Genomic DNA, 26425 nt, shown 5'->3' on the forward strand with positions numbered 1-26425 from the left:
TCACGAATATAATCAATCGATCAAACCTAAAGGTATTTTGTTTTGGATTCTTCCTTCTCCTCCTATTCAAAAATTTTTCATTTGGAAAGAAAAAAGACAAAACATCACGTGCACGTCGCGCTTAACGGCAAACGCGTCAGTGTTTACGCGTTTATTGCTCTGTCTTTTACTAGCTTACCAACAATTATTATTATTATTATTATTATTATTATTCATTTATTAAAATTGCAATGCCATATATAGTCTATCTAGCAAGTTAATCGTGTAAAAATGGGGTGTAATGCAATGAGAGGAGAGGTGAGGTGAGGAGAGGAAAGGTCAGGTAAATCATTTACCAACGTTGATTTTACATCCTGCATATTGTTTAAGTCCTCTGATAAACACAGAATACGTTACTTCGTTATTATCTGTCTCCCAATAAAATTCTGTTAATCTAATTTGCCAAGGTGGGAATCCTTGTAGATCCAACGCAGGACCAAAATATAATAATAAATCTGGTTCCTTACCAACTAAATGTACCAATTCTGAATCCACCAATTGTAGAGTGATATCTGAAAGTTTTAGTTCGTTGTTAGAGCACAAATCTGCCATTGTTTTCGTTAAATCAACGATGGTTTCTCTACCGTCCCTATTTGAAAGTAAAGACACTTCAATAGCGATCTTGCCAGCTTTCTTATTGTTTTCATCATCATCCGTTTTTTCAGCATGATTATTGTAGTAAATCTTATTAGAATGTGGAATCTTGATAGCATAATTGGGCACATTTCCAGGTCCATAATATTGAGTTAATTTATTTTCAATTTCAGTTTGAAATTCAGAAACATTCTTTTGCAATATCCCATCATAATCATAAAGCATCAAATGTTTAATCCCAGCAGAAACTGTCCAACATACGATTTCACTACCGTCATTTAAGAGACCCTTCAATCCACCTCCAACAAATCCAACAGGTTTCATTTCCAGTATCGCAGCGATCCTTTTGGGTATCTTCTCTAATTTTCTTACATCCTGTCTAATTAATTGAGGAGTACTTGCAGGATTATATATCACATTAAGTATTCTTAGTTTCATCTTATTGTATTGGTATTGTCCATATCTAAATAATCCATACGAAATGTAAAGGATTACCAACAATGTTCTATAAAGCAATGTCTCCAGTTTGCTCATGGGTTTTCCCCAAAACTCACCACCATGAGGCAACTCTTTCGCCTTATTTGAATTCATAAACATAGATGCTCCAAGTGCTTTAACTGATTTGGTCTTATTGTTATTGAGTTGGCTGCCTTTCAATACCGCCACTGCAGGTGGTGGGATATGATGTGTCATGGGTTCATTTCCAGTGCGTCGAGATAAGGTATTACCTTGTATTTTGTCCATTTTATCTTCTCCAAAATATGGGCCTCTCCTAGTGTTGCGAAGAGCTTCTTTAGAAAGAGCTGTGTATTGTTTCAACTAATCCCCCCAGTGCCAACAACTGTCAACTCATCATTGATTGCATTGTTATGTTAAATTTGCTGTACATCTTTCGTCCTGCCGTCCGAAGCGATGCGTGAATTTCAGCGGCTAATTGAATATTATAAATATTATTATTAAATCTTATATAGTGAATTTCGTAAAGTCATTACTGATGTGAGTCAATATCTCCTAGTTATCGTTAGTTGGAGTTTGCTCATTATGCTCGTTGTGGGTATTGGGTGCACTTCTCAAATATATCATTTCGAATGCATTTGATTCTGCGGAGTCCGTCTCGTTGGTGTTTGCAATGGGGGAATGATTCAGATAATTATTTCCATTTTGTTCATTCTCATCGTTGAGGTCAGATTCATCTTCTGATGAGCCCATTAGTATCGAAGGGGGACCTCTATTATATGTGTTCAAACCTAGCCCATTCCCTAGATCAACATAATTATCACCAAATTCAGATCCTGTCGATCCTGTTCTACCATGAGAGACACGATTCGAAAAAGTTGATACTTGATTTGTATTGATACTACTGTTATGGTGATGCTGATGGAGATGGTCGTTGATTGAACCAAAGTTACGGTTCCTAACCGATGTGGAAATAGTGGTGCTTGTTGTATTAGAGTCACTTTGGATTAGCTGTGCCATGTAATCATTGAGGCGATCCATATGTTGTCTATCGTCACTCCATTGTTGAGAACGATCACCTTCTTGATCATTATCACTTGAGCCTGTAGAAATCGATGGTGGTCCTCTCTTATATGTATTTAAACCTAAACCATTTCCAAGATCAACATAGTTCGTCTCCAGAGCTATTGCTTCATCGTTTGGATGAGTTAATGGAAGTTGATTTATATTAGGCATAAATTGTGTGTGATTTATTGTTGAGGTCATCGAAGGTCCAACTTGAGGTATTATGTTAGCATCATACTGTTCAGTCACATCTACAGGTCTGTCTGTACTTTCATTGATCATATTCGTGATGGTATTTGTTTGATTCTTATCACATGAACAGGTTGGTCTTTGTGGATGATTCATCCTTTGAGCTTGTTCTTCGATTAAACTTAGAGATTGCTTTTTAATTCTAGAGTTCCATTTAGTGGAGTTAATACTGTTGGATGCCCTGCTGTATAGTTCATCTATTTGTTCCAATGTCAACCCCTTCGTTTCGTAGACTGTGAAATAAACCACAATGACACCAAGGACATTCAAACTACCCCAAATATAATATATTTTAGTCCCCATTGATGACGTATGTGAACCTGTATCCACAATGTAGGGAGTGATCAAACAACAAATAAAGTTAACAAGCCAATTAGCAGCGGCACAAATAGCTGTACACTTGGATCGAACACCCAATGGATATAATTCTGCAGAAATAACCCAAACTACACCACCCCATGTGGCTGAAAAGGATGCAATAAACAAACAGATAAAGGCAATCATCACCTTGTCTGCCACTACCGATTCTACGGTGGACCCGACAATGGCAACGATAAAATTTGACATTAGCATCAAGATACCGCCAATCAACAGCACTTTCCGTCTACCTATAAATTCCACAAGTACCATCCCTGGAATATTAAAAATAACGTTAACTGCATATGTGATAAATGAAACCAAATAACTATTATCCACACCAGTTTTATTGAAAAAATTGACCCCATAATAGAATATAAAATTGATCCCAGAAAATTGTTGAAACGCTTGAATGGCAATACCAGTAAACATTCGTAACTTTTGCTTAGGTCTTGTCTTACTTGAGATAAAACAATCCCAAAAATGCGTGGAGCCAAAGGAGCATTCATAATCATATGTTGCCTTGATCTCAACTAACTCTTCTAATAGCCCTGAATCTTGGATAGGAACTCTTCTTAAAAATGATAATGATTCTGCAGCTTTATCCAATTGGTCCTTCAACACATAATAACGCGGACTTTCTGGTAAGAAAATCATCCCAAAGGCAAGAATAAACGACCAAATATATTGTAACCCAATGGGTATTCGATACGATGATGCACCATGTCTATTATGCGTACCTTGTGCAACGGCACTAGAGACTAATAATCCCCAAGTAATAGCCCATTGATATGTGGAAATAATGGCCCCTCTTAATGATTTATGGGCAGCTTCTGCCTGGTATAATGGAACAACGGCGGAGATAATACCAATCCCAAAACCGGATATGACTCTTCCAACAATTAATAATACAATCCCATTTGCTGCCACTTGTAATGAATTCCCGACAGAAAAGATAATTAATGTACTTATCATAATTGTCACTTTTCGCCCATAATTATCTGCAAAGACAGGAGCTGTCAATGCACCAAAGAAGGTACCCAGGGATAAAAAGGAAACTGTGATGGATAGTTGCTCCGTGGTAAATTCTCTATGGTTTGGTGTTAGGTGAGTCAGGACGTAGTCCATCTCAGTAATACTATTGATCAGTCCTGTATCATAACCGAAGAGAAAACCACCTACAGCAACAAACACCCCGACTACTATGGACATAATTTTGCGCTGAGGTCTTGGAGGTTCGGAAAATAGTATTGATTCACCATCAATTGTAGATGCTTCCTCTGAGATTCTTGATAATTGCATACTACCTCCTGACTCCACCGGATTCGGTATTTCCTCTGTGGCATCAAATATTGTGGAAGATTGTGCGTACTCATCAGATGTAGAAGTTTTCTTGGATGATTTCTGTCGCAGTAATAGTTTCTTGCTGACTTTATTTATGGCTTTATTTAGGAATCCTCTTCTTTCGCGTTCCCTTTCTTCTTCGATTTCTCTCTCTTTGTCTGCCCTCGTCATATGCTTATTAAATATTGTTTGTATGTGTGTAAATGTGTATGTGTATGCTTGTTTTGTTGTTTATGTGTTCCTTTATATCAATAGTAAGCTTGGCATGCGGTTTAATTTATGGAGGTGTATAATGTATTAATGAATGTTCCGTTTGTAATGAAAGATCGAAAGATCTGGATGTAGTTATAGTTAATTTAATGTCAGCTACCACGTACCTGTATACGCAATGATCAGTGTACCTTTAACTACTCTGTGGTACTACTCAACCCAGCCCTGGAATTACCATCTACGTAATCTTTCAAAGAGCTAATTGATTTTTTGTAGTTCTCGGCAATTCGATGCGAAAATCTGGGGTTACGAAAAAACGTACAGATCATGCAAGAAAGTTCTACAATCCAACTTCTTCTCAATATTTTACTAATTTAAGGTCTGTTTGTTAAATAAAACTACATCGTATATACACACTCCCTAGTGGAAGTGAATTTCTTAAGCTGCATCCGCAAGACTGATCAGTCTCTTGACACCCGTCAGCCAATTTCCTACTTCTTGAGCATTATTAATAGCAATATCAGTAACGATATTCATAGCGTCCTTGTATTTCTTCTCCTTCATCAATGCAACCAAGTGGTTCAGTTTGTCTATCGTTGGTTGGGTTAATAGGTCTTGGTTTTCCAAATGCTTGTAAAGAATCTTTAATCTCTTGTCACAGTCTTTCACTTGTTTACTGTAGGCAGCTGGCACTAATGGTGTCACACGACCTAATTCTTCTTTCAAGTAATTGACCAATTCCTGCTGTTCAGGTGGAATTTGCCCCTTGACTGTACCAGGTTCAACACTGCTTTCTCTAGTAGATAAAGGAGATGGTGACACATCAGCAGTGGAGACTGCCTTTGGAGGCGGTAAAGCAACTGCAGCTGGACCCTCCTGTTGTGGTCTAGTTCTTGTCATTTTGGTTGGTGGTGGTGGGATTGGAGCTTGCTTTGGTGGAGAGCTGGAACCTGTTGGGGCTTGTCCTGGTGCCAATGGCTGTTGTGATGGGGCATATGGATTGTTAACCTGTGCCACTGAAGCAGCTGGTGGAGGTGCGTATGGGTTCACAGGTTGTTGTTGTGGAGTGCCGACGTATGGACTATTTGGTGGAATTTGTTGTAGTCCCATACCTGGAGTGGGTGTGCTTGTAGATGATGGAGTGTATGCATTTGGTTGAGGTTTTGGAGCCTGTTGAACCGTTGGAGCATATGGATTATTAGTCTTTACAGAAGGCTTACGAACATGTTCATTCACTGGAATTAAAGAAGAAGCTCTTGAAATTCTCCTTGGCGCAGCTGGGGATTGTGAATAAACTTGTGATGAAGCCCTAGATAAAGGAGGTGGTGGTGGTTGGTTAGGATTTGAACTCATAGGAGTCATTGGGTTATTTGGTATGGATGGTCTTTGAGGTTGAGCAATTTGGGTTGAAGAATTTATGGAACCAATGGCAATCGGCTTAGCACGCGATGGCTTAGTTTCCTTTTCTGCCATTTGCAAAGAAAGATCATTCCAACCATCATTGGCATTTCTGTTTAGATGTGGAGCTTGTCCAGAAAGTGGATGTGCTGCAGTCATTAATGCAGGTGATGGATTTTGTTCTGGTTGTTCTGGTTGAGGAATAGCATAAGGATTCTTTGGTGTAATAAAAGAAGATGTTGGTTGTAATTGAGGTGGTGGTATTGTTTGTTGAATAGGTGGATTTGAGATTGCTTGGTTTAAAGGAGATGCACCTGGAACAGGTGGGCCAAAAGAAGTTTCATGTGGAGTTTGAACACCCCCTGTTGGAGCATATGGATTAGATTTATGTACAACAGATGCTGTACGATTGGCATTTGCGTAGTATGGTGTTTGATTCACAGCTTGAACAGGTGGAGCGTATGCTGAAATGCCAGAATGAGTATTTGGCATTGGCACAGACTGTTGTTGTTGTTGTTGTGGAATTGTCCCCATTGGTTGTTGGGTGTATGTCCTTCTCGCAGCAGTTTTAGTGCTCATGGTAGTTTGTGGTAATTGCTTCTTGACTGTCTTACCTGAAGCTATTAGTACACGTTCCTTTTCTGTATTGACTTGTTCATTATCACCAGGTAAATGATCCAAGAAAGATGAAGCCAATTCGAAATTACCAGTTGCCGCAGTTAAAGAAACAAATTCTAAGAACTTTGCAATCAAGGCATCATTATTAATCATGGCATTACCACCGACAAAGTTGGAGAAAACAGTAAATCTTTCAACGAATTCAGTGATACATTCCAGATGAGCTTCATAAAGTGATTTATGTGTAAGTTTCAATTTTTCTTCTAATACAGGGAACTCCTTCAACCAAATTGAAGCGACTTTATCCAAGGAACTGGCAGCCAAATAAATAATTAGGGCATCTTGTCTTTCACCGTGTTCTAATAGTCTATCACCGATGGCGACCAATTTCTCATTTCTTTGCGCTTCATCATCCTTTAGCAGATTGTAAATGTTCTTGACTGTATATTTCCATTGATTAATATCCAAGTTTTGGATCATATCATCAATATCATTCTTGGAAACGGAATATAAGACTCTTGCTAGAGATGATTTGTCAGCGTATTTAGTGAAATAAGCATTCTTGACAAGATCTTTCACGAAAGTGTCTTGAGAATCCAAGGCAATGACCAATGCTTCTAATAATAATTCGTTATCCAAAGTATCCTTTATAGCTTGTTTTAAATTTTTAACTACTAACTTTTGTGCAATTTTTTGTTCCAATGGATCTTTCAATTCGTATTTACCTTCAGGTTGGAATTTAGTTTCAATTGATTGGAAAAATTCTTCACCAGAGGAACTTGATTTTAAAGCTTCTTCAGGTTTTTCATCTTCCACTTCTTCTCCCTCATCATCAAATGCGAATGCATCCTTTAGGAAATCAGTCTTACCATCCATGGATAATTTTTCCAATAAGGACCAATCTTCTTCGTTAACATCATTAATGGGTTTAACCAAACGTTGGTTAATTAAAGGTCTATAATCATCGGTCAATAGAGCTTCATTCAACTTCAAATTACATTCCATTCCTTGTACTTTTGGTTTCACGATTTCAACACCTTTCCCATCTTTGGAAATCTTGACCAATTTACCACCAAATGCCCATTGTGCAGCTGGGGATCTATTACCGTACCAATTAGGAGCATGAATCTTACTCACAGTGGGTTTTTCCAAGGGGGTGGAAGTACTTACATGATTCCAAAATTCAGATTCAGATTCCTTATTTGTATCAGCCTGTGTTTGAGAATCTTGAGAATTAGTTAAATCTTGTAAAGTGTTAACATTAATTTGACCATCAAACCCTGCAGATGCAAAGATATCTGGGTTTTCAGGAGCAAATTTGGTCTTGAAGCACCATTGGCTACGTGTTGGGTACGTTGTGGAGACTTCATTGGCCTTGGTATCCCATAGAGCGACAATACCATCACGGCCACTAGATAATAAAAGAGATTCATCCTTAGTACACCAATCCAAGGACATGATTCCCTTTGTATGTGGACCTTCCAAAGTGGTCATTGGCATGTTACTATTTCTTAAATCCCAAATCAAGATGACAGGGTCAGAATCAGAACCAGATGCAGTAGCTACGTATGTAGTTACCTTTGGATGCCATTCTACCACAGCCAAATTTGGCTTCAATCCAGTCTTTGGCGAGGTATAATTTAAATGGATGACTTCCTTCTTGGCTTTCAAATCCCAGATGGAGGCATAGGTGGTAGTGTCACCAGCGGAGGCAAAGACATGAGCTAAGGATTTATTCCAAGATACGGATTTTATTTCATCCTGTGTAGACATGGCAATACCGGGAGCACTTGGAGAATAATCTGTGGAAGATAGAGTCTTATTTATATCCCAAATAAGAATTTCACCATTATTACCAGCAGATGCTAGAACGTTTTGTTGCTTTGGGTTAAATCTCAATGTGTTGACTGCGGTGGTATGTTTTTTAAATTTTCCTAGTGATTTCAAAGAGATCTTGGTGTCATTCTCCTCCTTGGAGAACAATTCGATCTTCCCATTGTCATCTAGGGCACCAGCGATGAATTTATTGTCGAAGGACCAATCGAGATCTTTAAATCTGGCGTCTGTGGTAATGGAAGCCACTGGAGTTGGGTCCTTCTTAGGGTCAGATAGTAGGGACCATAATTCTAGAGTGGAGTCGTTCGAGAAATCAGCAGCGATTGTTCCAGATGCGGTACCGGTGACGATGTATGGGATCTTATCCTGAGACCAGGCGAACGTTGCAGTTCGGGAGTACTCAGCGAGCTTAACCATTGTGGAATATGTTGATTGGCGTGGAGCGTAATTTGCAATTCAGTCTTGTTGGATTGAGGCAACACTTCTTCTCCTGTTAGATCCCGGGGTTGGTTACTTGATGAATTGACTGTGGTTGTTGTTGCTCAAGACGCCCATATAGGGCTATTTTTCCATTTCCACTTCCAATTCGAGTTTGGTATTTTGGTTTGACCACTCTGTTCGCATCGCGATATACGGCACCTGCGACAGTAACAGCAACAATAAGTTCGAGGAAGGTACTCGAGAGATAACGTGTACTATTCAATCGTACCTGGTTGCAGTGTATTGTGGTACTTATATTTGGTGTTTAATCTTAGACTGGGGAAGGAAGAAACCGAGGAGATGTTCTGAACTGTATGTTTAATCTATTATTATAACTGGTAGCAAGCAATTACGTAAGCAACCAGTGAAACAATCTATATATATATATATATATATGTTCTCCTCTACTTATGTTCGAAGAATTGTTGAAGAGATTGAGAACCACATTCATGTTTTATGAAAGCAAGATAACCTTTGTTTAAACATTTGTTTTTGAAAAGAGGATTTCTAGTGAATCGAAGTGACGGAAATTCTGATCCTATTTTACAGGAAATGGAAGAACAGATTGCTTATTACATTCGTTTTTGCAGTAACATCCACTGTATTTTTCTTCCTCAGAACATAAGTTTTCAGATATATATATTTATTTAATTCAAGAGCCTATTATATTCATATAGTTGCCATTCACTTGGTTGGTGAGGATCAGGTTCCAAAGAACCAACTTCTGTCTTTTTACAAGTATGTTCGAACGACTCAGCAACAAGATCCAGATAAACGAAATTGAAAACACATATACACAACAGAATAAGATTTACAGGTACAGAGTTCTCTCGCACTTCCCCCAAACTCATAATAACTATAATGTTTCTGTCTCTTCTTCGTGCTAACTAATAACTCTCAGCTTTTGCCAAAGAATTGTGACAAAAGGGGCGGACGGACACGTTTATTTATTGACAGCTATTCATGCTAACCATCTAACGTGAACTACACATACCAGTCTCCAATAGAGTTATACTTACTGCTACATTATCACTCATTCACTCTCGAGAGAAACATACCAATCGCCGGATGAGTCCCACTACTAAGGAGAAAGAAGAGCAATCGCGCTACTACAAGGAAGCCCTCGAGGAGTTCAAAGAGGCACAGAGAGAAAACGAACAAGAGGATGAAAGTCCCGACGAGTGGGATCAAAGAATCACTGATACAGGTTGTTATGTAGAGAATCTGGCTTTACAACTGTGCCATGCGGAGACAAATGATTGGAGACAATGTTTCAAAGAAATGGAATTCTTTAGACAATGCTGGGATTCCAAGGGGAATAATGAAAGAGTTAATACAGTGGATAGACCTAAACAAGTGGTACAAGATGAATTAAACAAATAGTACATCTTCCCCAAATTTTTCCTGTTTATAGTAACGTATACACCAAGCTTACGTAATTTCAATTTAACATTATTATACATTTACAAAATTTCTAGAAAATTCTATACTTAAATTTATTTTAAACTATTTAAACAGAACCTTTGTAGCACGTATTCTGTCTCAATTCATATCCCTATAGACACCCACATAGACACTTATTCAATCTCTCACAATGGCAAGACCAAAGACTTATTTTGATATCTCAATTGATGGCAAACCAAAGGGACGTATTGTATTTGAACTATACAATGATGTAGTCCCCAAGACTACAGAAAATTTCCTTCAATTATGTAAGGGAGACTCTGGAATGTGCAAATCTGACCCTTCCATCCCTCTTTCCTACCGTGGTTCCATATTCCATAGAGTCATCCCTGATTTTATGCTTCAATTTGGGGATTTCACTAAATTTAATGGTACTGGTGGTGAATCCATCTACGGTGAGAAATTCGAAGATGAAAATTTCACTTTAAAGCATGATAAACCTTTCCTATTATCCATGGCTAATGCAGGTCCCAATACTAATGGATCCCAAGCATTTATCACCACCGTGCCAACTCCACATTTAGATGGTAAGCATGTCGTCTTTGGAGAAGTCATCCAGGGTAAAAGACTAGTGAAATTGATTGAATTGCAACAATGTGATCAAGAAACCAACCGTCCCATGTTGGACGTGAAGATTGACGATTGTGGTGTCCTCCCTGATGATTACGTGGTTCCTGAAAATGCAGAAGAGACTCCAATGGATGAATTCGGTGACAATTATGAAGATCCTTTAAAATTAGATACGAGAATTAATATAGATGATTTCACTTCAGTGATGACCGCATTGCAATTTGTGAAGAATATTGGTACAGAACAATTTAAAAAGCAGAATTTTAAAGTGGCTTTATCCAAATATCAAAAATGTGATAAATTCTTGAAAGAATATTTACCTACTGATTTGCCAAAGGAACAAACTGATCAAGTCAACAACATGAAAGTGTCCATCCCATTAAACATTGCCATTTGTGCTTTGAAATTGAAAGAATACCAGATTGCTATGACTGCAGCCTCTGAAGTACTATATGCGGAAGCAGCAGACGATAAGGCAAAGGCAAAGGCATTATACCGTCGTGGGTTGGCACATTATTATGTCAATGATACGGATATGGCCATGACTGATTTAGAGTTGGCAACAACTTTCCAGAGAAATGATCCTGCCATCTTGAAGGCTATCAAAGACACGAAATTGAAGAGGAAAGAGCAAGCTGAAAAGCAGAAAAAATCACTCTCCAAGATGTTTTCTTAGGTTTATAGAAAAGTAGCTCCACCTTTCCACATTATTTAAATTGTACGTAACGAGCATATATTAATGTCACTAATTAATTAATTATAAGTGATCCTTCTTTCTCTTCAATGGGATTTCCTTTTCTCTCGCAAGAAAATAACCGAGCGAAACTACTTGTAGTTATAAAGTACAAATTTTTTAAAGGAAGAGCAGAGTAACTTATCAATTACTCATCCTCAGACCAATACCTTTACCATCCTTTTACAGTTGCATAAATGAATTCCCTTTGTTTACGGACTTCATTACTTATAAGACCTACAACACTCCGATCTGTGTTTTGCAGACACTCACCAGCTCAGTTACTATCTTATAGATTTCTTTCAACAACCCATTGTCTACGGACAACTCCTCCATCTAAAAAGACAATCACTAAGAATAATGAATCCCAAATTTCTTCAGATGTCTTCACTATACCGAATGTCATTACGATGTCACGAATTGCAACAACGCCCCTTGTAGGCTATTTCATTCTTTCCAACAATCTGATCCCTGCAATGGGACTCTTTGCATACTCATGTATAACAGATTTTCTTGACGGATACATTGCCAGAAAATATTATTTGAAATCTGTTGCTGGATCCATATTGGATCCTATTGCCGATAAATTATTGATGATAACGACAACCATCGCACTATCACTTCCACCGGGACCACAATTGGTGCCACCTTTGATTGCTACTTTAATCCTGGGTAGGGATGTACTGTTGGGAATCAGTGGTGTTGTCATAAGATACGTATCGATGTGCAAGAAATACACTAAAGAGAAAGTGACTTGGAGTTCCTATTGGAATTTTTTCAAATATCCAACTGTATTAGTGACACCAACTAGAATTTCCAAATGGAACACTTTCTTACAAATGATTTATTTGGGATTGGGTGTTGGTATTCTGTTAATGGAACCGTATAAGAAAACCGGGAAATCACATGATGGATGGACTACATTAAAGGAACAAGCACGTAGAGCGTTTAACTTTATGGGTTATGTGGTCACTGTGACAACAATATGGAGTGGTACATCATATTTATTTGGTAAGAATGCCATAACATTGATCCTAAAATAAATAATTCAGTATTAAAACAATTTTATTTTGTTGTAGAGTGTCAGCACAAGAAGGTCGGGTCCTGTTCCGTGATAATTATTTTGGTATCACTAGCGATGGTTATCGAAAAAGCTGGAGTTCCAGCCTTCACCAGGACTTAACAGTATCAAATAAGTGTCTATTATCAAAAATCTAACCTTCAATAAAGTAGGATAACCTGTAAGAGAACATTCTGTTGTTACATGATCAAATTATGTTCGATTAATTAAATGCCATAGTTAGATTGATTTTAAAGAGTTTTTTATTATTCATCAAAAGGTAAAAAGCAACATATATAGAAAGTATATGTACATTCCTGTCTCTAAAATATAACTTATTTACTGCATCAGCTCAAGAGCAATTGGCTCTCACCAGTAAAGCATCCGATAATGGGAAATACGATGTCAAGACGAAAACCGAGGATGCCAAAACTGAAAAAGTGAAGGAAAGAACGATACTTGCAAAATAAAATGTGTCTGCACAGCATTGGAGAAACTGAAAGATTCAGCCAATATGGAGCTGTTTGGAGGTTTGCTAATTATTACAGGTGTTTTGCGTCAAAGAATCGTGTTCTCTGTGAGATATTTATTGTTCGCCATTACTACCACTGGAGTTACCTACATGAAACAGAAAGGGATTCGAGATGCTGGGAAGTTCAGTATCAGATGGGATAGTGTACTTCAATCTTTGGTCAACAGTCAATTCAAGGAGAGGAGGGGAGTTAGTTATGCTGCTCTCATCTCATCTTCAAGTAATGCTCGGCGGCTAAATTGTGATGACGTGCAAAACAAATAAAACAATTCTCTGATAGTTTGTTGTTGTATAATATGAAAGAAATGGATATGGAATTCAAATATGGCAGCTAAGTATACTGTTTTCTGTCAGGTTGCAAGCGCACACATTTTCTTATATTCGACATGCTGATTGCCTATTCGTGATAAATATCTCGATTTTGTAGAGCTACTCAAGGAAGATGTGAATCATCAGTGGGGAAAAACTTAGGATTTGACCCAACTTAAGCCTGAATCCAAGGACTTATTTACAAATAATCTTATTATTGATTCTTATTCTCCAAAATACACTTTTATATCAGTAAGAAGAGTTACAAACAAAACCGTATAACTTCCAAAAATCGCTTTCCACGGTCCTACTTAAAACTTTTCTCAAATTTTTCATTTTCAGCTCATCGCATCTCATCGCATCGCAACCGAAAAATTTAAGCACTTCATATTTATGTATAGTAAGATACTGTGTCGAAGCTTCAAGGTACTCGAAAGGATAACACACACATATATCAAGGATGGCTAAGCAAGGAAGAGCTGCCACGTTACCGAACAACATTATATTGTTGCAGAACCTGGTCAAGAGAGACCCTGAATCCTACCATGAAGAATTCCTACAACAATACGCACATTATGAGTCTCTAAGAGATATCTTCTTGCTTCAAGGTGTCGGTAGTGACACCGTCAACGGTATCGAGACCGGTTCAAACACCGTCAATATGACTGTCGAGTCCGAGAACGCTGTCGGGTCCACCGCCCAATTAATCGAATTGATTGGTTTTGTATCCCAGGTGTGTTCATGTTTCCCCAAGGAAACCGCTAATTTCCCCAATGAATTAAGACAACTATTATTAGATCATCATACAATGTTACCCTTTGAATTAAAAGAAAAAATATTGACTTCATTAACCATGTTACGTAACAAAGGTGTCATTACACCTGAAGAATTGATTCAAACTTTATTCCCTCTACTTGTTGCCTACTCAAACCAAGGTAATTCTCTTGGTGTTAACTCACATGCCAAGGAATTAAGATCTTTGGTATACAAGGGTGTTGTTTCATTGATGAGAAGTTGTAACGTGGGATCCAAGAATCAAAAATTGAATAAATCTACTCAGGCCATTTGTTTCAACTTATTAGATGAAGGTGATTCTAAAGGTATTTGGGCCGCCAAGTTGACTCGTGAATTATGGAGAAGAGGTATTTGGGATGATTCAAGAACTGTGGAAATCATGACTCAATCTGCTCTACATGATGACGTTAAGATTGCTCTAAGTGGTATTATGTTCTTCTTAGATGCTGATAGAGAACGTGAAGAGAATTTCGAAGAAAAATCTGATGATGAGGATGAAATTGATGTGACAGCTTTAAGACATCGTTTACAAATTAATAAGAAATCTAGTAAGCGTGGTAAGAAATTAGAAAATGCTATAAAGACTGTGAAGAAGAAGAATAAGAAGAATGCTAATGGTAATGATGGATCCAATGGGTATTTGAATTTCAGTGCCATGCATTTATTAAGAGATCCACAAGGGTTTGCTGAAAGATTATTTAAAGAACATCTTTCAGGGAAGAAAAGTAATAAGTTTGATATGGAACAAAAAATACACATTATGCAATTGTTATCACGTCTTATTGGTACCCATAAGTTGACTGTTTTGGGTATATATACCTTTTTCTTAAAATATTTGACACCAAAGCAAAGAGATGTGACTAAGATTATGGCTGCCTGTGCTCAAGCTTCTCATGATATGGTTCCACCTGAAGTGTTAAACGTTATGGTGAGAAAGATTGCAGATGAATTTGTATCAGATGGTGTTGCCTCAGAGGTGGCTGCTGCTGGTTTAAATACCATTAGAGAAATATGTTCTCGTGCTCCATTGGCAATTGAAGAAACTTTATTACAAGACTTAGTAGAATATAAGGGTTCCAAAGCTAAGGGTGTCAATATGGCTGCTAAGGGTTTAATCTCATTATATAGAGAAGTGGCCCCTGAAATGTTAAAGAAGAAAGATCGTGGTAAGACAGCCTCTTTGGAATTACAAGCGATGGCAAGAGAGGGTAAAGGCAGATCTAAGAGACCACAATTTGGTATTCAAAATGATACACAAGGTATTGCTGGTATCGAATTATTAGCCAAATGGAAGCGTGATCAAGGTGGCGAGGACGTTAACGAGGATGAAAGTAACGCCGCTAATTGGGAAGTGGATGGTGACGATGATGAAGAAAATGGATCTGATATTGATGGTGACTGGGTCACTGTGGAGAGTGATAAAGAATATGACGTTAATATGGATGATAGTGATGGTGAAGAGACGAAGAAAACAAAGAAGAAGGATGAAGGTGATTCAGATCTTGAATTAAGTGACGATGATGATGCTGAAAATGCCAAGGAGGCGCCTATAGATGCTGAGACAGCATTCCAAGAATTAGCCTCCACAAGAATCTTGACCCCTGCTGATTTCGCCAAGTTGAAGGAGTTACGTACGGAGGAAAACGTATCGAAGATTATGGGTGTGAATAAGAATCATGGTGAGGATATAGTGGACGTGGATAGACTAACGGGTCCAATCAAGTACAAGCAAACAAGAGAGGAAAGAATAGCTAAGGTGATGGAGGGCCGTGAGGGACGTGAGAAGTTCGGTAGTAGACGTGGTAAACGTGATCAACAGCGTTCCACCACGAATCGTGAGAAGGAGAGAAGAAAGAACTTTGTCATGGCGATCCATAAGAGAGCAGTGAGAGGGAAGCAAAAGATGTCGCTAAGAGACAAGCAGAAGGTGTTACGTGCACACATCACGAAGCAAAAGAAGAAGGGTCATTGATTGACCGCTATGCAGATAGACAGCCTTGTATATTAATATTATGATCGTTATTATCGTTATTACTATTGTTTTGTGACGTCGCTGTTAACGGCTCGTAAATCCGAACTGAAGTGTGGGGGCGATTAAACTCCGTCGGGGAAACAGGAAAAGCCGTCTTGATGTTTACTCGATGGAATGTATATAAGGAGACCTGTCGAATTGGAGTAACATGGGCATTCTGGTTCTGTTTCCCATAGGACCCGTCCAAACAAGATGTTTTCCAAGACAGTTAAAGCAAATTTCAGCAAAGTAACACCGATCCTCAAGGTCAAGAGGAACCTGTCCATTCATGAATTTCGTTCTAGTGAGTTACTTCAACGTTATCACGTCGGGACACCTCGAGGTATAGTCGCCTTCACGCCAGATGAGGCATTCCAGGCTGCTAAACAGTTAGGGTTCAAAGATATGGTCGTTAAGGCACAAGCTCTAACTGGTGGTAGAGGTAAGGGTCACTTTGAATCTGGGTATAAGAGTGGTGTTCATATGGTTAAGACACCAGAGGAAGCTCGTCAAGTTGCCTCTGAGATGATTGGTAAGAAATTGATAACTAAACAGACAGGTGCTAAGGGTAAAATTGTCTCCTCGGTATTTATTGTAGAAAAATGTGACGTTAAACATGAAAGTTATTTGTCTATCTTGATGGATAGACAAGTTAGGAAACCATTAATTATTGTCTCCAAAGATGGGGGTATGAACATTGAAGACATTGCCAAGGAAAACCCTGATTCCATCAAGAAATTTTATGTGGAAAATTCCAGTAAGGAATTAGATGATGTCATTGCGCATAAAGTGGCTCAAAATTTAGGATTCCAAGACGGGTTGATTGAAGATGCTGCCAAGATGGTTAAGAATTTGTATAAGATTTTCCAAGAAAAGGATGCTACTCAAATTGAAATCAATCCTATAAGTGAAATTGTAAACCATGAAGGTAAACCTGCTGTCGCCTGTATGGATGCTAAATTTGGATTCGATGACAATGCTTCCTTTAGACAAAGTGAAATTTATAATGAATGGAGAGATTTATCTCAAGAGGATCCTAATGAAGTTGAAGCTAAGAAATATGAATTAAATTTTGTTAAATTACAAGGTAATATCGGTTGTCTAGTCAATGGTGCTGGTTTAGCCATGGCAACCATGGATGTTATTAAATTGTATGGTGGAGACCCAGCTAATTTCTTGGATTGTGGTGGTGGTGCTACTCCAGAAACTATTAAGAAGGGTTTTGAATTAATCTTATCCAATGAGAAAGTCGATGCCATTTTTGTTAATATATTCGGTGGTATTGTTAGATGTGATTTTGTTGCTATGGGTTTAGTTGCTGCCGCTAAGGAGCTAGGTGTTACAGTACCTATTGTAGCAAGACTACAAGGTACTAATTTAGAAGAGGGGCAAAAGATTATTAAGGATTCCGGTGTAAAAATTTATTCCTTTGATCAATTAGATCCTGCTGCCAAGAAGGCAGTTGAGTTAGCCTCCACTCATTATGCTTCCAGGTGAGAGGACAACCTTGCTCTTACCTTTTCATATATATATATATCTATAAATAATCAATATTCAAAAAAAAAACATTGGCCCTCTATGAGAGTGCAGAAGAAAACACAATAATGTTATAGTATTTTCCTGTCGTTCAGGCACGGAAAAGGAGAATATTTAAGTTATTTGAATATAGGTAAAATAATGCTAGAAATAGGAATATATAGTTCGTAATAGGTTCGTTAAGATTTGTCCAAATTTCAATGCGATATGGAAGTTAAATCGGTGGCGTTGGAAGACCCTACTTTCATGCCCGTAGTGGCGACATCCATCATTCCACTCGATCTTCCCTTCAAGGAATCTGAACCATTAATAATGTAGTCCATTACTTGCTTCTTAGAATCACCTTCTTTCAATCTGAAATTAACAATTCTTGATATTTGGAATCCTGCAACACCGGCAAGGAAGAAATTCACCGAGGCAAGCAAATAGTTCCGGGGAGTGATGACAAAGGACCAACGGGTCCAAACCAAACCTGTAGCTAATAATGATAGGTTTTGTGTACCAGATAATTTATCTACTGGTCTCTTCATATCGTTGAAACCTGCAATAACCAGAGACCATTTTAGCGTGGGGGCCCAGAAATGGACTGTCTTGGGGCCCGTAGGTGAGTTCCACACCCTTCTGAAGAACATGTTTATCGTAGACATTGTTGTATTGTGTGTTGTTGTTGTCTTGTGTTAGATATAGATGGTTATTGGAGTTGTAAGGTCAGGCAACCAACCAAGTTGTTGCTCTGTTCTTATAGAAAAGGCGTTGTACATTTAACGGTCTTATAAGAAATTACGTAATTTCAACCCCCGGATTTTAATTTTTTGATAGCGCCGCCAAATTCATTTTTCCGCGGAACAATTAAATTTATCTCTTTTCGGAAACTGAAATATGGATAATAAACTACCCGGCCAGAACGCCAAGTGTTCGTGAAAATTATTGCCTCACTCGTAAAAAACAACCAGAAACAATGAACTGAAATTAGCCTGAAAATAATATGAATAGGGATTATCTGGAAATCTATAAAGTGTCCATTGTTCCAAGCCAAGAAACTCGAAATCTGAAAGATGACCTCCTACAATAAGTTGGTTAAAGGTGCGACTAAGGTCAAGATGGCACCTCCCAAGCAAAAATATGTGGATCCGATCCTCTTGGGTACGGCAAACCCGATGGAATTCGAACAGATTGTATCTCAATTGACAGCTCGTATTAATAATTGTAATATTTGGTCAGTGGTCTATAAGACGTTGATTGTGGTCCATTTGATGATTTCCATTGGGGAACAAGGTGTTACTTTACGTTATTTCGCCAAGAATTTAGAATTTTTCAATTTAGAAAGGATCTTAAATTCAAGTAAATGGTCTCAAAATGATTTAGTAGCTTTACAAAGGTACGATAATTATTTGAAAATTAGGTGTAGGGAATTCGGTAAGTATAAACTGGATTTCATTAGAGATGCTCATGTGTTTTTAAACAAAGATAACAATTTAGGTTTAGAGATGGTAGAATCTATCTTGGATATTATTAAAACCCTGGTTAGAAATAGATATTCCAGCTATGATTTACAGAATAATCCAGTGTTGATGTATGCCTTCAAATTATTGATTCAAGACTTGTTGGCTTTGTATAATGTATTGAATGAAGGTGTCATTAACTTACTAGAATCCTTTTTCGATTTGGATTACAAAGATGCTGAATGGACATTGACTGTATATAAGGATTTTGTCGATACTACTGAAGATGTAGTGGCGTATTTGAAGATCGGGAAGTCTGTTGGTATGCAGATTCCTGTTATCAAACATATTACAACAAAACTGATTAGATCTTTAGAAGATCATTTGCATAATACAAAACAACAACCACAGTCACAATCCCAAAATATTAATAAATTGAAAACAAATGATACAAATAACAGTAGTAAGTCCGCTGCAGAACAGCGACTACAACAAATTAGAGAACAAAAACGTATTTTACAACAACAACTTCAAGAAAGTAATCAGCAACAACAATCTTTAAGAACACCGACAGTTCCACAACAACAGGGATTTTTAAATAATCCCTTTACTCCCGAATTAACTACCCCTAACACCAGAATATCATCCATGGCATCACCTCAATCATATAATCCCTTCACTCCGGAATGGACAGGTAACTTAACCAACGGTACTGCAAATGTAAATGTAAATAACACAGGGATGTTTACCTTTGAAACTTTACAACCTCAGCAGTTAGTAACTACACCGACCAACAACCCATTTTTAATGCAACATGAAATGCAGCAGCAACAGCAACAGCAACAGCAGCAACAGAATTTTATGAATCAACCCTACACTCAAGGATACAATAACATATGAGCTTTAATGTAACTTTTATAACATGTGACTCAACGACTCGCATTATATTATACTGTATGTATGTCTAGTCTATATACGGAAATCATCTATTAATTTATACATTTTTTTTACATGTATCATTCAGACTTTATCTTCACTTTCACTTTCACTTTCAGTATCACTTCCCGATCCGTTCTGTCTAGATAGTAAATCTTTCCATTTCTGAGTCAATTCTCTGATGGCATCAGGGTTTAAACTTGCATCAACCAAATCTCTGGGTACTTGATTCTCAGAGTGTTCCTTTGAAGCAAATCTCCCTGTATTATTTTCAGTTAATAGTCTTAGTTCATAATCCTTACCACTCAATTCAATATGCACTAATTCGTTCCACGAAAACAAAAGTGAATCTGTCTTTCTTGCAAAAGGATTGATATCAATTAGGAATACTTTATTGAATGGTCTTGGAATGTATAAATCAACCACAAATGAATCATCTTCGAATTGAGGCACAATGATATCTTCCACGAACTCTTCAATCAGATCCTTTAATTGATCAGAAAGTTCATTCAAAAAATCATAATAATTCAAATCACGTTGTGAAGCACCTACTATTTTCTTGTCTTTGACAAAGACACGGAATTCTAATGCAGGGTTAATGTCAAACCACTCTCTTAATATAAGTTCATATTGCAAAGGTTTATCAGTAGCACTCTTACCATCATCTATACATCCATCAAAAGCATGTTGTAAATCATGCATTATATAATTAGATGCATTCAATAGTAGATAGACTTCATTAACTTCATTACATTTCATTGTATTATTAGGTAAGATCCATGTGGCATCTCTTGGTGCAGACCAATTCAATTTAGGTGTTACTGCCCCCATATCAGCTATAATCTCTTTTATTCTACTATGCAACTCGGGAAAATCTTTTAATGGTTCGATATCTTGACTTTTCTTCCCCTCTTGCTCTAGTTCTTCTTCCTCATCATCCCAATCACTATACTCATTATCCTCTGTGGGTGTTATTTTCTCAGTATAAAATGATTTCTCATCATGGGGCAACTTGATCCCGTCTTGCTCTAAATACTGTATAAATGAATCAGGTAATGAAGGTATAATAACACATTTGGGAGTGTATTTCTTAAATTTGGGATGCCAGTGTGAAAATGTACAATTTTCAACTTGAGCTTTGGTCACTGGAATGTCCACTAGAGTAGTATACTTCTCCTCCTCTTGTTGATCTTGTTCTAATACCATCTATGTTATCTTCTTGGTTCGCTGTCTTGTTGGTGTTATTTCTTCTTGTCCCATTTCATCTCATCTCTATTTAACTAATATAGCTTTTTCTGAAAAATTCTGGAAAAAATGTGTCGATTTCGCCTAGTCAATGATGGTGACTAATATTATCCTCACGTGTTTGTCAAATGTACCATTCACTAAAAATTCAATATGAGAGTGTTGGATGGGGATTTGTGGTTATATGGGGATGTGGTTAGATTTTGTTATAAACGGAAAATGAATTTAACGTAGGTTTATAACACTCAATAGCCAATAAGCAGTTTTACAGGAAGAAGTTAGGATGTTTAAGGTTGTTTCATAGCTACCGGTACCCACTTACCTTTCTAGGATTTTTGGTTTCCATGGAGTTGGTACTTCGAAGCAGTCCCATTATAATAAATTCTCCAGGGAAAATATCTGAAAGAATTGATATTCTACTATGAAGATAAAAAAAAATAATTGAAATGAGGAATCAGAAACATATTTATTATCCGTTCAAGTAGATGTTCGATGGCTATCGAAACAGACAATATTTATATGATGTGGATTCGAGACACAACGAAGCTTTTATTGTAGCTTGTTAAAATCAAATCGAGATTTCGCGTTCTCGGAGTTTTGAACGTTGAACGACAGAGAACATAAACACAATCACAACTTTCTATTATCTCATGAGAATCGATGGTAAGGTACTCTCACCAAGCAAAATGGCATATATTGCATTCAAATCTTTGAATGAATGAAACTAAAGGATATTAAATTATGTAACCCCTAGATGTTTATATGTCTTAATCCTTTAATAAGACTGCAGTTTTAAGGAGAAGGTTTAATCATTAATCAAAGAGGGGATTCAGTGATTTGAGAGATCTAATAATATTATTCTATATACTGATGGCTGTATAATTATATTCTAAGATAATATCAAAACTAGACCGAATGATTAAGGTCGCTGTTGAGTTAAAGTTCCTTGTCGTCATCTTTTGACACAGCTGTAGCCAGATCATTTCCCGTCTATTATTCACTTCAAACAGCGTTAGGCAAACTATTGTGGATTCAGGGTTTCCAAATAAATGTATCCTACATGCTTTTTTTAAAGCATACCTCAAGGTCTCCTTCAAAAAAGTATTACCCTCCGCCTTCATCTGAGCTGATTGATATTACATGGTAACCAGAAGATTTATTGCTTAGATGTAATTTGACAATGGCCTCCAAAGTTTCTCTCCATGGATCTTTATGTCGGTCGGATACTCACGCTTGATTGGAAGTATCCTCATAAATTCGAAAATTTGAAGTTTATGGGCAATTGTTGCATCATTAAAGCTGAAATTTCAACTAAATAAACCATCGATAGCATCATAATTGATTTTTTTGGAAAATGTTGCTTTTTGTAACATGTTCTTAACACTATCAGCAGTCGTAAAATCACCATTTTCTTCAGCAGCCTTCAATGCAGCTTGCAAACCAGTTCTGTCTGTCAATTGAGCCAGTACACCGGTAGCATTGGAAGTAGTGATCTCAGTCTTGGGTTTCTTACGTCTTCCTCCACCTCCACCGCGTCTCTTCTTATTGGCTGTATTACCTGTGACCATATCTGCTTCTTCTTTCAATCTCTTACTTTCTTGTTCCAATAAGTACTCTCCATTTATACCTAACCATATTCTTTCCTTTAATTTTGAAGCCTCTTCGTCTAATAATTGAGCTTCTAATTCTTCATCATCTACGTCTTCTAAATTTTCAGGATCATCAATTACTTTCGATAATAATGATTCTGTCGTTGGCAACAAATGTAAATTTCTTGGTCTATAAGGATCCTTCTCCAATGAATATCCATCGATGGCATCTTGAAAATGTTTCCCTCTTAGAGTATCAGCCGATTCAGAATCAGAGTTGGAATTGGAGTCATGATCCGAACCTTCACTATTGTTATCGTTAACAGTAGATGCCTCCTCTTTATCAGATGACACTGATGATTTAGATGTAGCTCCAAGAACATCAATGTTATCAATACCATGAGTGGATTTAATTCTTTGAACAACACGTTCTCTTCTCTTGGAAAATTCTTTTAAATAAAATAACACTTCCTTGGATGATAAAGTTTGCTCCCCCAAGACCTGAGACAAGATTGGATTCTTGTTAATGGCATCTTCGCTTGTTTCCAGTAACTCATCCTTTTCTAAAGCTGATTTAATCTTCTTCTCTTGCAATCTATTGTTCTTGAATGACGGAGGAACAGCGTCCATATCATTGGTATCTGTTTCAGTATTCCTAAACTCATGAATGGATAACTTCCCAGCTTTGGTATTCTTGAATTCGTTTAATCTTTGTTGTAAAGTATCCTCTGCTACATGAGATACGGCAACAATTTCAGAATGAGTTCTTCTTAAGTTATTCATCCTACATGCTAACAAAATACATGCACCGGCAATCCCCGCGGGTCTTCTCCCTTCAAACATCCAATCATGAGACATTCTTTGAGCTAATTTTACAGCATCTTTGACCACCTTAATCTTCTTGTCACCTAATTCTAACTTTTCAGCAAAATGTTGAATAAAGATGGATGGATCTGCCAATGGCAATTCAGTAATATGTAACCTTTTCACCATTTTCAAAAAAGTAGCTCCAATGGAATACACACTAACTTGTAATCTCGAGGAGAAATCAATCAACATATGATGAGTCTTTTCCTTCCTACACGCGACATAAAGACATGACGCAATAACATTCTGTGATCTTCTCCCTTGAACAAAATTATTAGCCAGAGCCAACTTATACCATTGGAAGGCGGCATCTGTAATATATTCAGGTATATTCAATGCATGAGACACGGCTCTTAACTTTCTTCTAGCGTTATTCAGAGTATTTTCACGCGATTCTAACGCTGAAGACCCACCGTGAGACATGAATCCCGCGTGCGATTGTCCTGCACCGATGAAGGACCCCTGGACCATTGCTGCACCAGCACTGGTTTCACCAAAGGTGACTTCGGAGACTATGGGGTTGTCCTCGGAGACCACACCACATGACAGACACACTAGATCGTTGTTTGCGTTGCTGAGATCTCTTGTAAAGTCCGTACCCTTACAGTTCTTACAGATAGGCATTATACTTCTGTTTGGCTTGATGTGGTTCTTGAAGTTAAGTCGATGGTTTTCCGTTGTTGATATTTTTGAATTAACATTTGAAATTGAAATTGAAATTTCTTTGAAAAACATACCCGACGGAAGCCGACGGGAAAATAATTCGTCATATTTAAAAGAGGGACAATGAAATGAAATATATAATATTGGTTGTAACATGAACATTAGATTAGATTGAATACCATTTTGATTCAGTTGTAAAGTATTAAACAGAAAAGAAATATGTCAGTGGCATTATGGTTTTGTCCGGCACCCGGGACCCCAGCATACGAAACACTCACCTTGTTGATCCAATCACTCCAGACACTGTTCCCTGATTCACCTGTATTTGAACCACATGTTACTGTAGTGACTAATTTGAGTGCACCCAATACAGATGAGGTTAATAAGATATTGATGTCGTGTGTGGCAGCCATGAATTCCATTAAGAGTTCGCTAATTGATGATGGGACACCCCTGATTACTTTTCAGAAGTGTTCCATTGGACGCACATTCTTCAAGAAGATTATATTAGAATGTCAATTAAATAGTTATTTGATAAGTATTGCACAAATAATGAGAGAAATGTTTGTGGAATCGGATCAAGATGATTCCATAAGAAGAGAAAAGGCATCGAATTGGGTTCGCGATGAATTCAAGCCTCATGTCTCATTACTATATTCTGAGATATCACGTATAAGCCCGGCGTTCAGTAAGACTATAGAGCAAAGGATAGAGGACACACTGGATGTAAGGATGACTTTAGTGGATGGTTCATTAAATCCTAAATGGGAATTTGATAGAATTCCAGCTAATATTTCATGGGGAATACCGGGTGTTTTCAAAGTTGTTCGTTGTGAGGGGCCTATTGAAGAATGGGAAGTGTTAGGAGCTACTACTATTTAATTTAGCTGCATTTAGTTAATAAGTAAATAAGGGTTTCCTTTATATTCAGTTTTAGTTGCATCTCATTGGTTATTTCAATTTCCACTTACTATTTTTTTTTGGCATTATTAATGGAGGATTTTAAGGGTGGCACTATCAACTATTCTTCTTATACTCCTCCACTAAGTCAACCAAATACAAGAATACAATAAGATGGACACTCCATTCAACATTAGTCAACTGGGAGAAGAAATTCTCAAATTACAAAAGCAAATCTTGGATACAAATGATAAATTTACCGTTGGAATATCGGGTTCCATGGTTATCGATCAGTTGTCGCAAATACTACTTGAACCATCTATATGTAAGCAGATCCAATGGAGCCAATGGGAAATTTTTATTGTGCAGGAAAAATTGGTTCCCTTCCATGATCCCAGAAGTCAATACGGAATGTTTAAAGGTTTGATTTTGGATCCCTTAGTTCATGAGGGAAATCATTTAAATTTGGGACCCACAGTCTTTGCCTTCAATGAATCATTGATTGGAAGAGATGAGGGGAAGATTATTAATGAGTTGAACAGTCTTCTGCCCGAACATTTGAATTTATTGATAATGGACATGGATGATGAGAGAGATTCGAAATTACAGGAATATGATAATCATGAGCTAGAAACAAAATTGCTATTGTTGAAACAGGGAGGTACACATGAGATGTTGGCTGGTGGATTATTGGTTAAGAATGCAGAGAACGTCTTCACTGTAGAAATGCGTACAGATGGAACTAATATTCAAGGCATGGGCGGGAAAAATAAATGGGCGTATAGACAGTTCACGGATAAAAATAGTCATTTCATAGGTGTAAGTGGGTGAGTTTCTCATAATCACATAGGAAATTAGAATAAGAACTTACCTGACAAGAAACAGTTGATTAGAACGCCAACTAGCTGACTAGAGTTTTTGAAAAACAATTTATATAGGGACGCCAACGTCAAATGGAAACTGTTACAACCTTTTGAATTGCCATGCAGAATATATATTGGACAAGTTAATAATATAAATACAAGGAAAGAAGGACACTTTTTTGATATTGGCATGCATGGGTACTCATGTTTTTCAGAGACTGTATTTAAAAACATAGGCAGTGTAAACGAAATGTTAATGTAAGC

At 37.4% G+C, this 26425-nt stretch overlaps 14 protein-coding genes across 14 annotated transcripts; 8 read left to right on the forward strand and 6 right to left on the reverse strand.

Annotated features, from left to right (window-relative positions):
• Nucleotides 1-327: 327 nt before the first annotated feature.
• NUS1 (ditrans,polycis-polyprenyl diphosphate synthase) lies at nucleotides 328-1377 on the reverse strand (the record flags this gene model as incomplete). Its single annotated transcript, XM_003676752.1, has 1 exon — nucleotides 328-1377. The coding sequence occupies one exon, from the start codon at nucleotides 1375-1377 to the stop codon at nucleotides 328-330; it is 1050 nt and encodes a 349-aa protein (XP_003676800.1).
• A 267-nt stretch (nucleotides 1378-1644) lies between these two features.
• SNF3 (glucose sensor) lies at nucleotides 1645-4275 on the reverse strand (the record flags this gene model as incomplete). Its single annotated transcript, XM_003676753.1, has 1 exon — nucleotides 1645-4275. The coding sequence occupies one exon, from the start codon at nucleotides 4273-4275 to the stop codon at nucleotides 1645-1647; it is 2631 nt and encodes an 876-aa protein (XP_003676801.1).
• Nucleotides 4276-4752: 477 nt separating this feature from the next.
• On the reverse strand, nucleotides 4753-8583 carry SEC31 (Sec31p; the record flags this gene model as incomplete). The annotated part of the gene is made up of 1 exon (XM_003676754.1): nucleotides 4753-8583. One exon carries the CDS (start codon nucleotides 8581-8583, stop codon nucleotides 4753-4755), a length of 3831 nt encoding a protein of 1276 aa, XP_003676802.1.
• Nucleotides 8584-9714: 1131 nt separating this feature from the next.
• On the forward strand, nucleotides 9715-10029 carry COA4 (Coa4p; the record flags this gene model as incomplete). The annotated part of the gene is made up of 1 exon (XM_003676755.1): nucleotides 9715-10029. One exon carries the CDS (start codon nucleotides 9715-9717, stop codon nucleotides 10027-10029), a length of 315 nt encoding a protein of 104 aa, XP_003676803.1.
• A 211-nt stretch (nucleotides 10030-10240) lies between these two features.
• Nucleotides 10241-11356, forward strand: CPR6 (peptidylprolyl isomerase CPR6; the record flags this gene model as incomplete). The annotated part of the gene is made up of 1 exon (XM_003676756.1): nucleotides 10241-11356. The coding sequence occupies one exon, from the start codon at nucleotides 10241-10243 to the stop codon at nucleotides 11354-11356; it is 1116 nt and encodes a 371-aa protein (XP_003676804.1).
• Nucleotides 11357-11610: 254 nt separating this feature from the next.
• On the forward strand, nucleotides 11611-12456 carry CRD1 (cardiolipin synthase; the record flags this gene model as incomplete). The annotated part of the gene is made up of 1 exon (XM_003676757.1): nucleotides 11611-12456. One exon carries the CDS (start codon nucleotides 11611-11613, stop codon nucleotides 12454-12456), a length of 846 nt encoding a protein of 281 aa, XP_003676805.1.
• A 1318-nt stretch (nucleotides 12457-13774) lies between these two features.
• Nucleotides 13775-16081, forward strand: SDA1 (Sda1p; the record flags this gene model as incomplete). The annotated part of the gene is made up of 1 exon (XM_003676758.1): nucleotides 13775-16081. One exon carries the CDS (start codon nucleotides 13775-13777, stop codon nucleotides 16079-16081), a length of 2307 nt encoding a protein of 768 aa, XP_003676806.1.
• Nucleotides 16082-16333: 252 nt separating this feature from the next.
• On the forward strand, nucleotides 16334-17617 carry LSC2 (succinate--CoA ligase (GDP-forming) subunit beta; the record flags this gene model as incomplete). Its single annotated transcript, XM_003676759.1, has 1 exon — nucleotides 16334-17617. One exon carries the CDS (start codon nucleotides 16334-16336, stop codon nucleotides 17615-17617), a length of 1284 nt encoding a protein of 427 aa, XP_003676807.1.
• A 236-nt stretch (nucleotides 17618-17853) lies between these two features.
• Nucleotides 17854-18303, reverse strand: MPC3 (mitochondrial pyruvate carrier; the record flags this gene model as incomplete). Its single annotated transcript, XM_003676760.1, has 1 exon — nucleotides 17854-18303. One exon carries the CDS (start codon nucleotides 18301-18303, stop codon nucleotides 17854-17856), a length of 450 nt encoding a protein of 149 aa, XP_003676808.1.
• Nucleotides 18304-18711: 408 nt separating this feature from the next.
• On the forward strand, nucleotides 18712-19998 carry YAP1802 (Yap1802p; the record flags this gene model as incomplete). The annotated part of the gene is made up of 1 exon (XM_003676761.1): nucleotides 18712-19998. The coding sequence occupies one exon, from the start codon at nucleotides 18712-18714 to the stop codon at nucleotides 19996-19998; it is 1287 nt and encodes a 428-aa protein (XP_003676809.1).
• A 120-nt stretch (nucleotides 19999-20118) lies between these two features.
• On the reverse strand, nucleotides 20119-21240 carry CDC123 (cell proliferation protein CDC123; the record flags this gene model as incomplete). The annotated part of the gene is made up of 1 exon (XM_003676762.1): nucleotides 20119-21240. The coding sequence occupies one exon, from the start codon at nucleotides 21238-21240 to the stop codon at nucleotides 20119-20121; it is 1122 nt and encodes a 373-aa protein (XP_003676810.1).
• Nucleotides 21241-22586: 1346 nt separating this feature from the next.
• Nucleotides 22587-24560, reverse strand: BRF1 (transcription factor TFIIIB subunit BRF1; the record flags this gene model as incomplete). Its single annotated transcript, XM_003676763.1, has 1 exon — nucleotides 22587-24560. One exon carries the CDS (start codon nucleotides 24558-24560, stop codon nucleotides 22587-22589), a length of 1974 nt encoding a protein of 657 aa, XP_003676811.1.
• A 57-nt stretch (nucleotides 24561-24617) lies between these two features.
• Nucleotides 24618-25280, forward strand: CPD1 (2',3'-cyclic-nucleotide 3'-phosphodiesterase; the record flags this gene model as incomplete). Its single annotated transcript, XM_003676764.1, has 1 exon — nucleotides 24618-25280. The coding sequence occupies one exon, from the start codon at nucleotides 24618-24620 to the stop codon at nucleotides 25278-25280; it is 663 nt and encodes a 220-aa protein (XP_003676812.1).
• A 192-nt stretch (nucleotides 25281-25472) lies between these two features.
• On the forward strand, nucleotides 25473-26129 carry SOL4 (6-phosphogluconolactonase SOL4; the record flags this gene model as incomplete). Its single annotated transcript, XM_003676765.1, has 1 exon — nucleotides 25473-26129. The coding sequence occupies one exon, from the start codon at nucleotides 25473-25475 to the stop codon at nucleotides 26127-26129; it is 657 nt and encodes a 218-aa protein (XP_003676813.1).
• Between the last annotated feature and the right edge of the window lie 296 nt (nucleotides 26130-26425).

Source organism: Naumovozyma castellii, chromosome 5 (assembly GCF_000237345.1).
Source record: "Naumovozyma castellii chromosome 5, complete genome".
In the NCBI taxonomy this organism is placed as follows: domain Eukaryota; kingdom Fungi; phylum Ascomycota; class Saccharomycetes; order Saccharomycetales; family Saccharomycetaceae; genus Naumovozyma; species Naumovozyma castellii.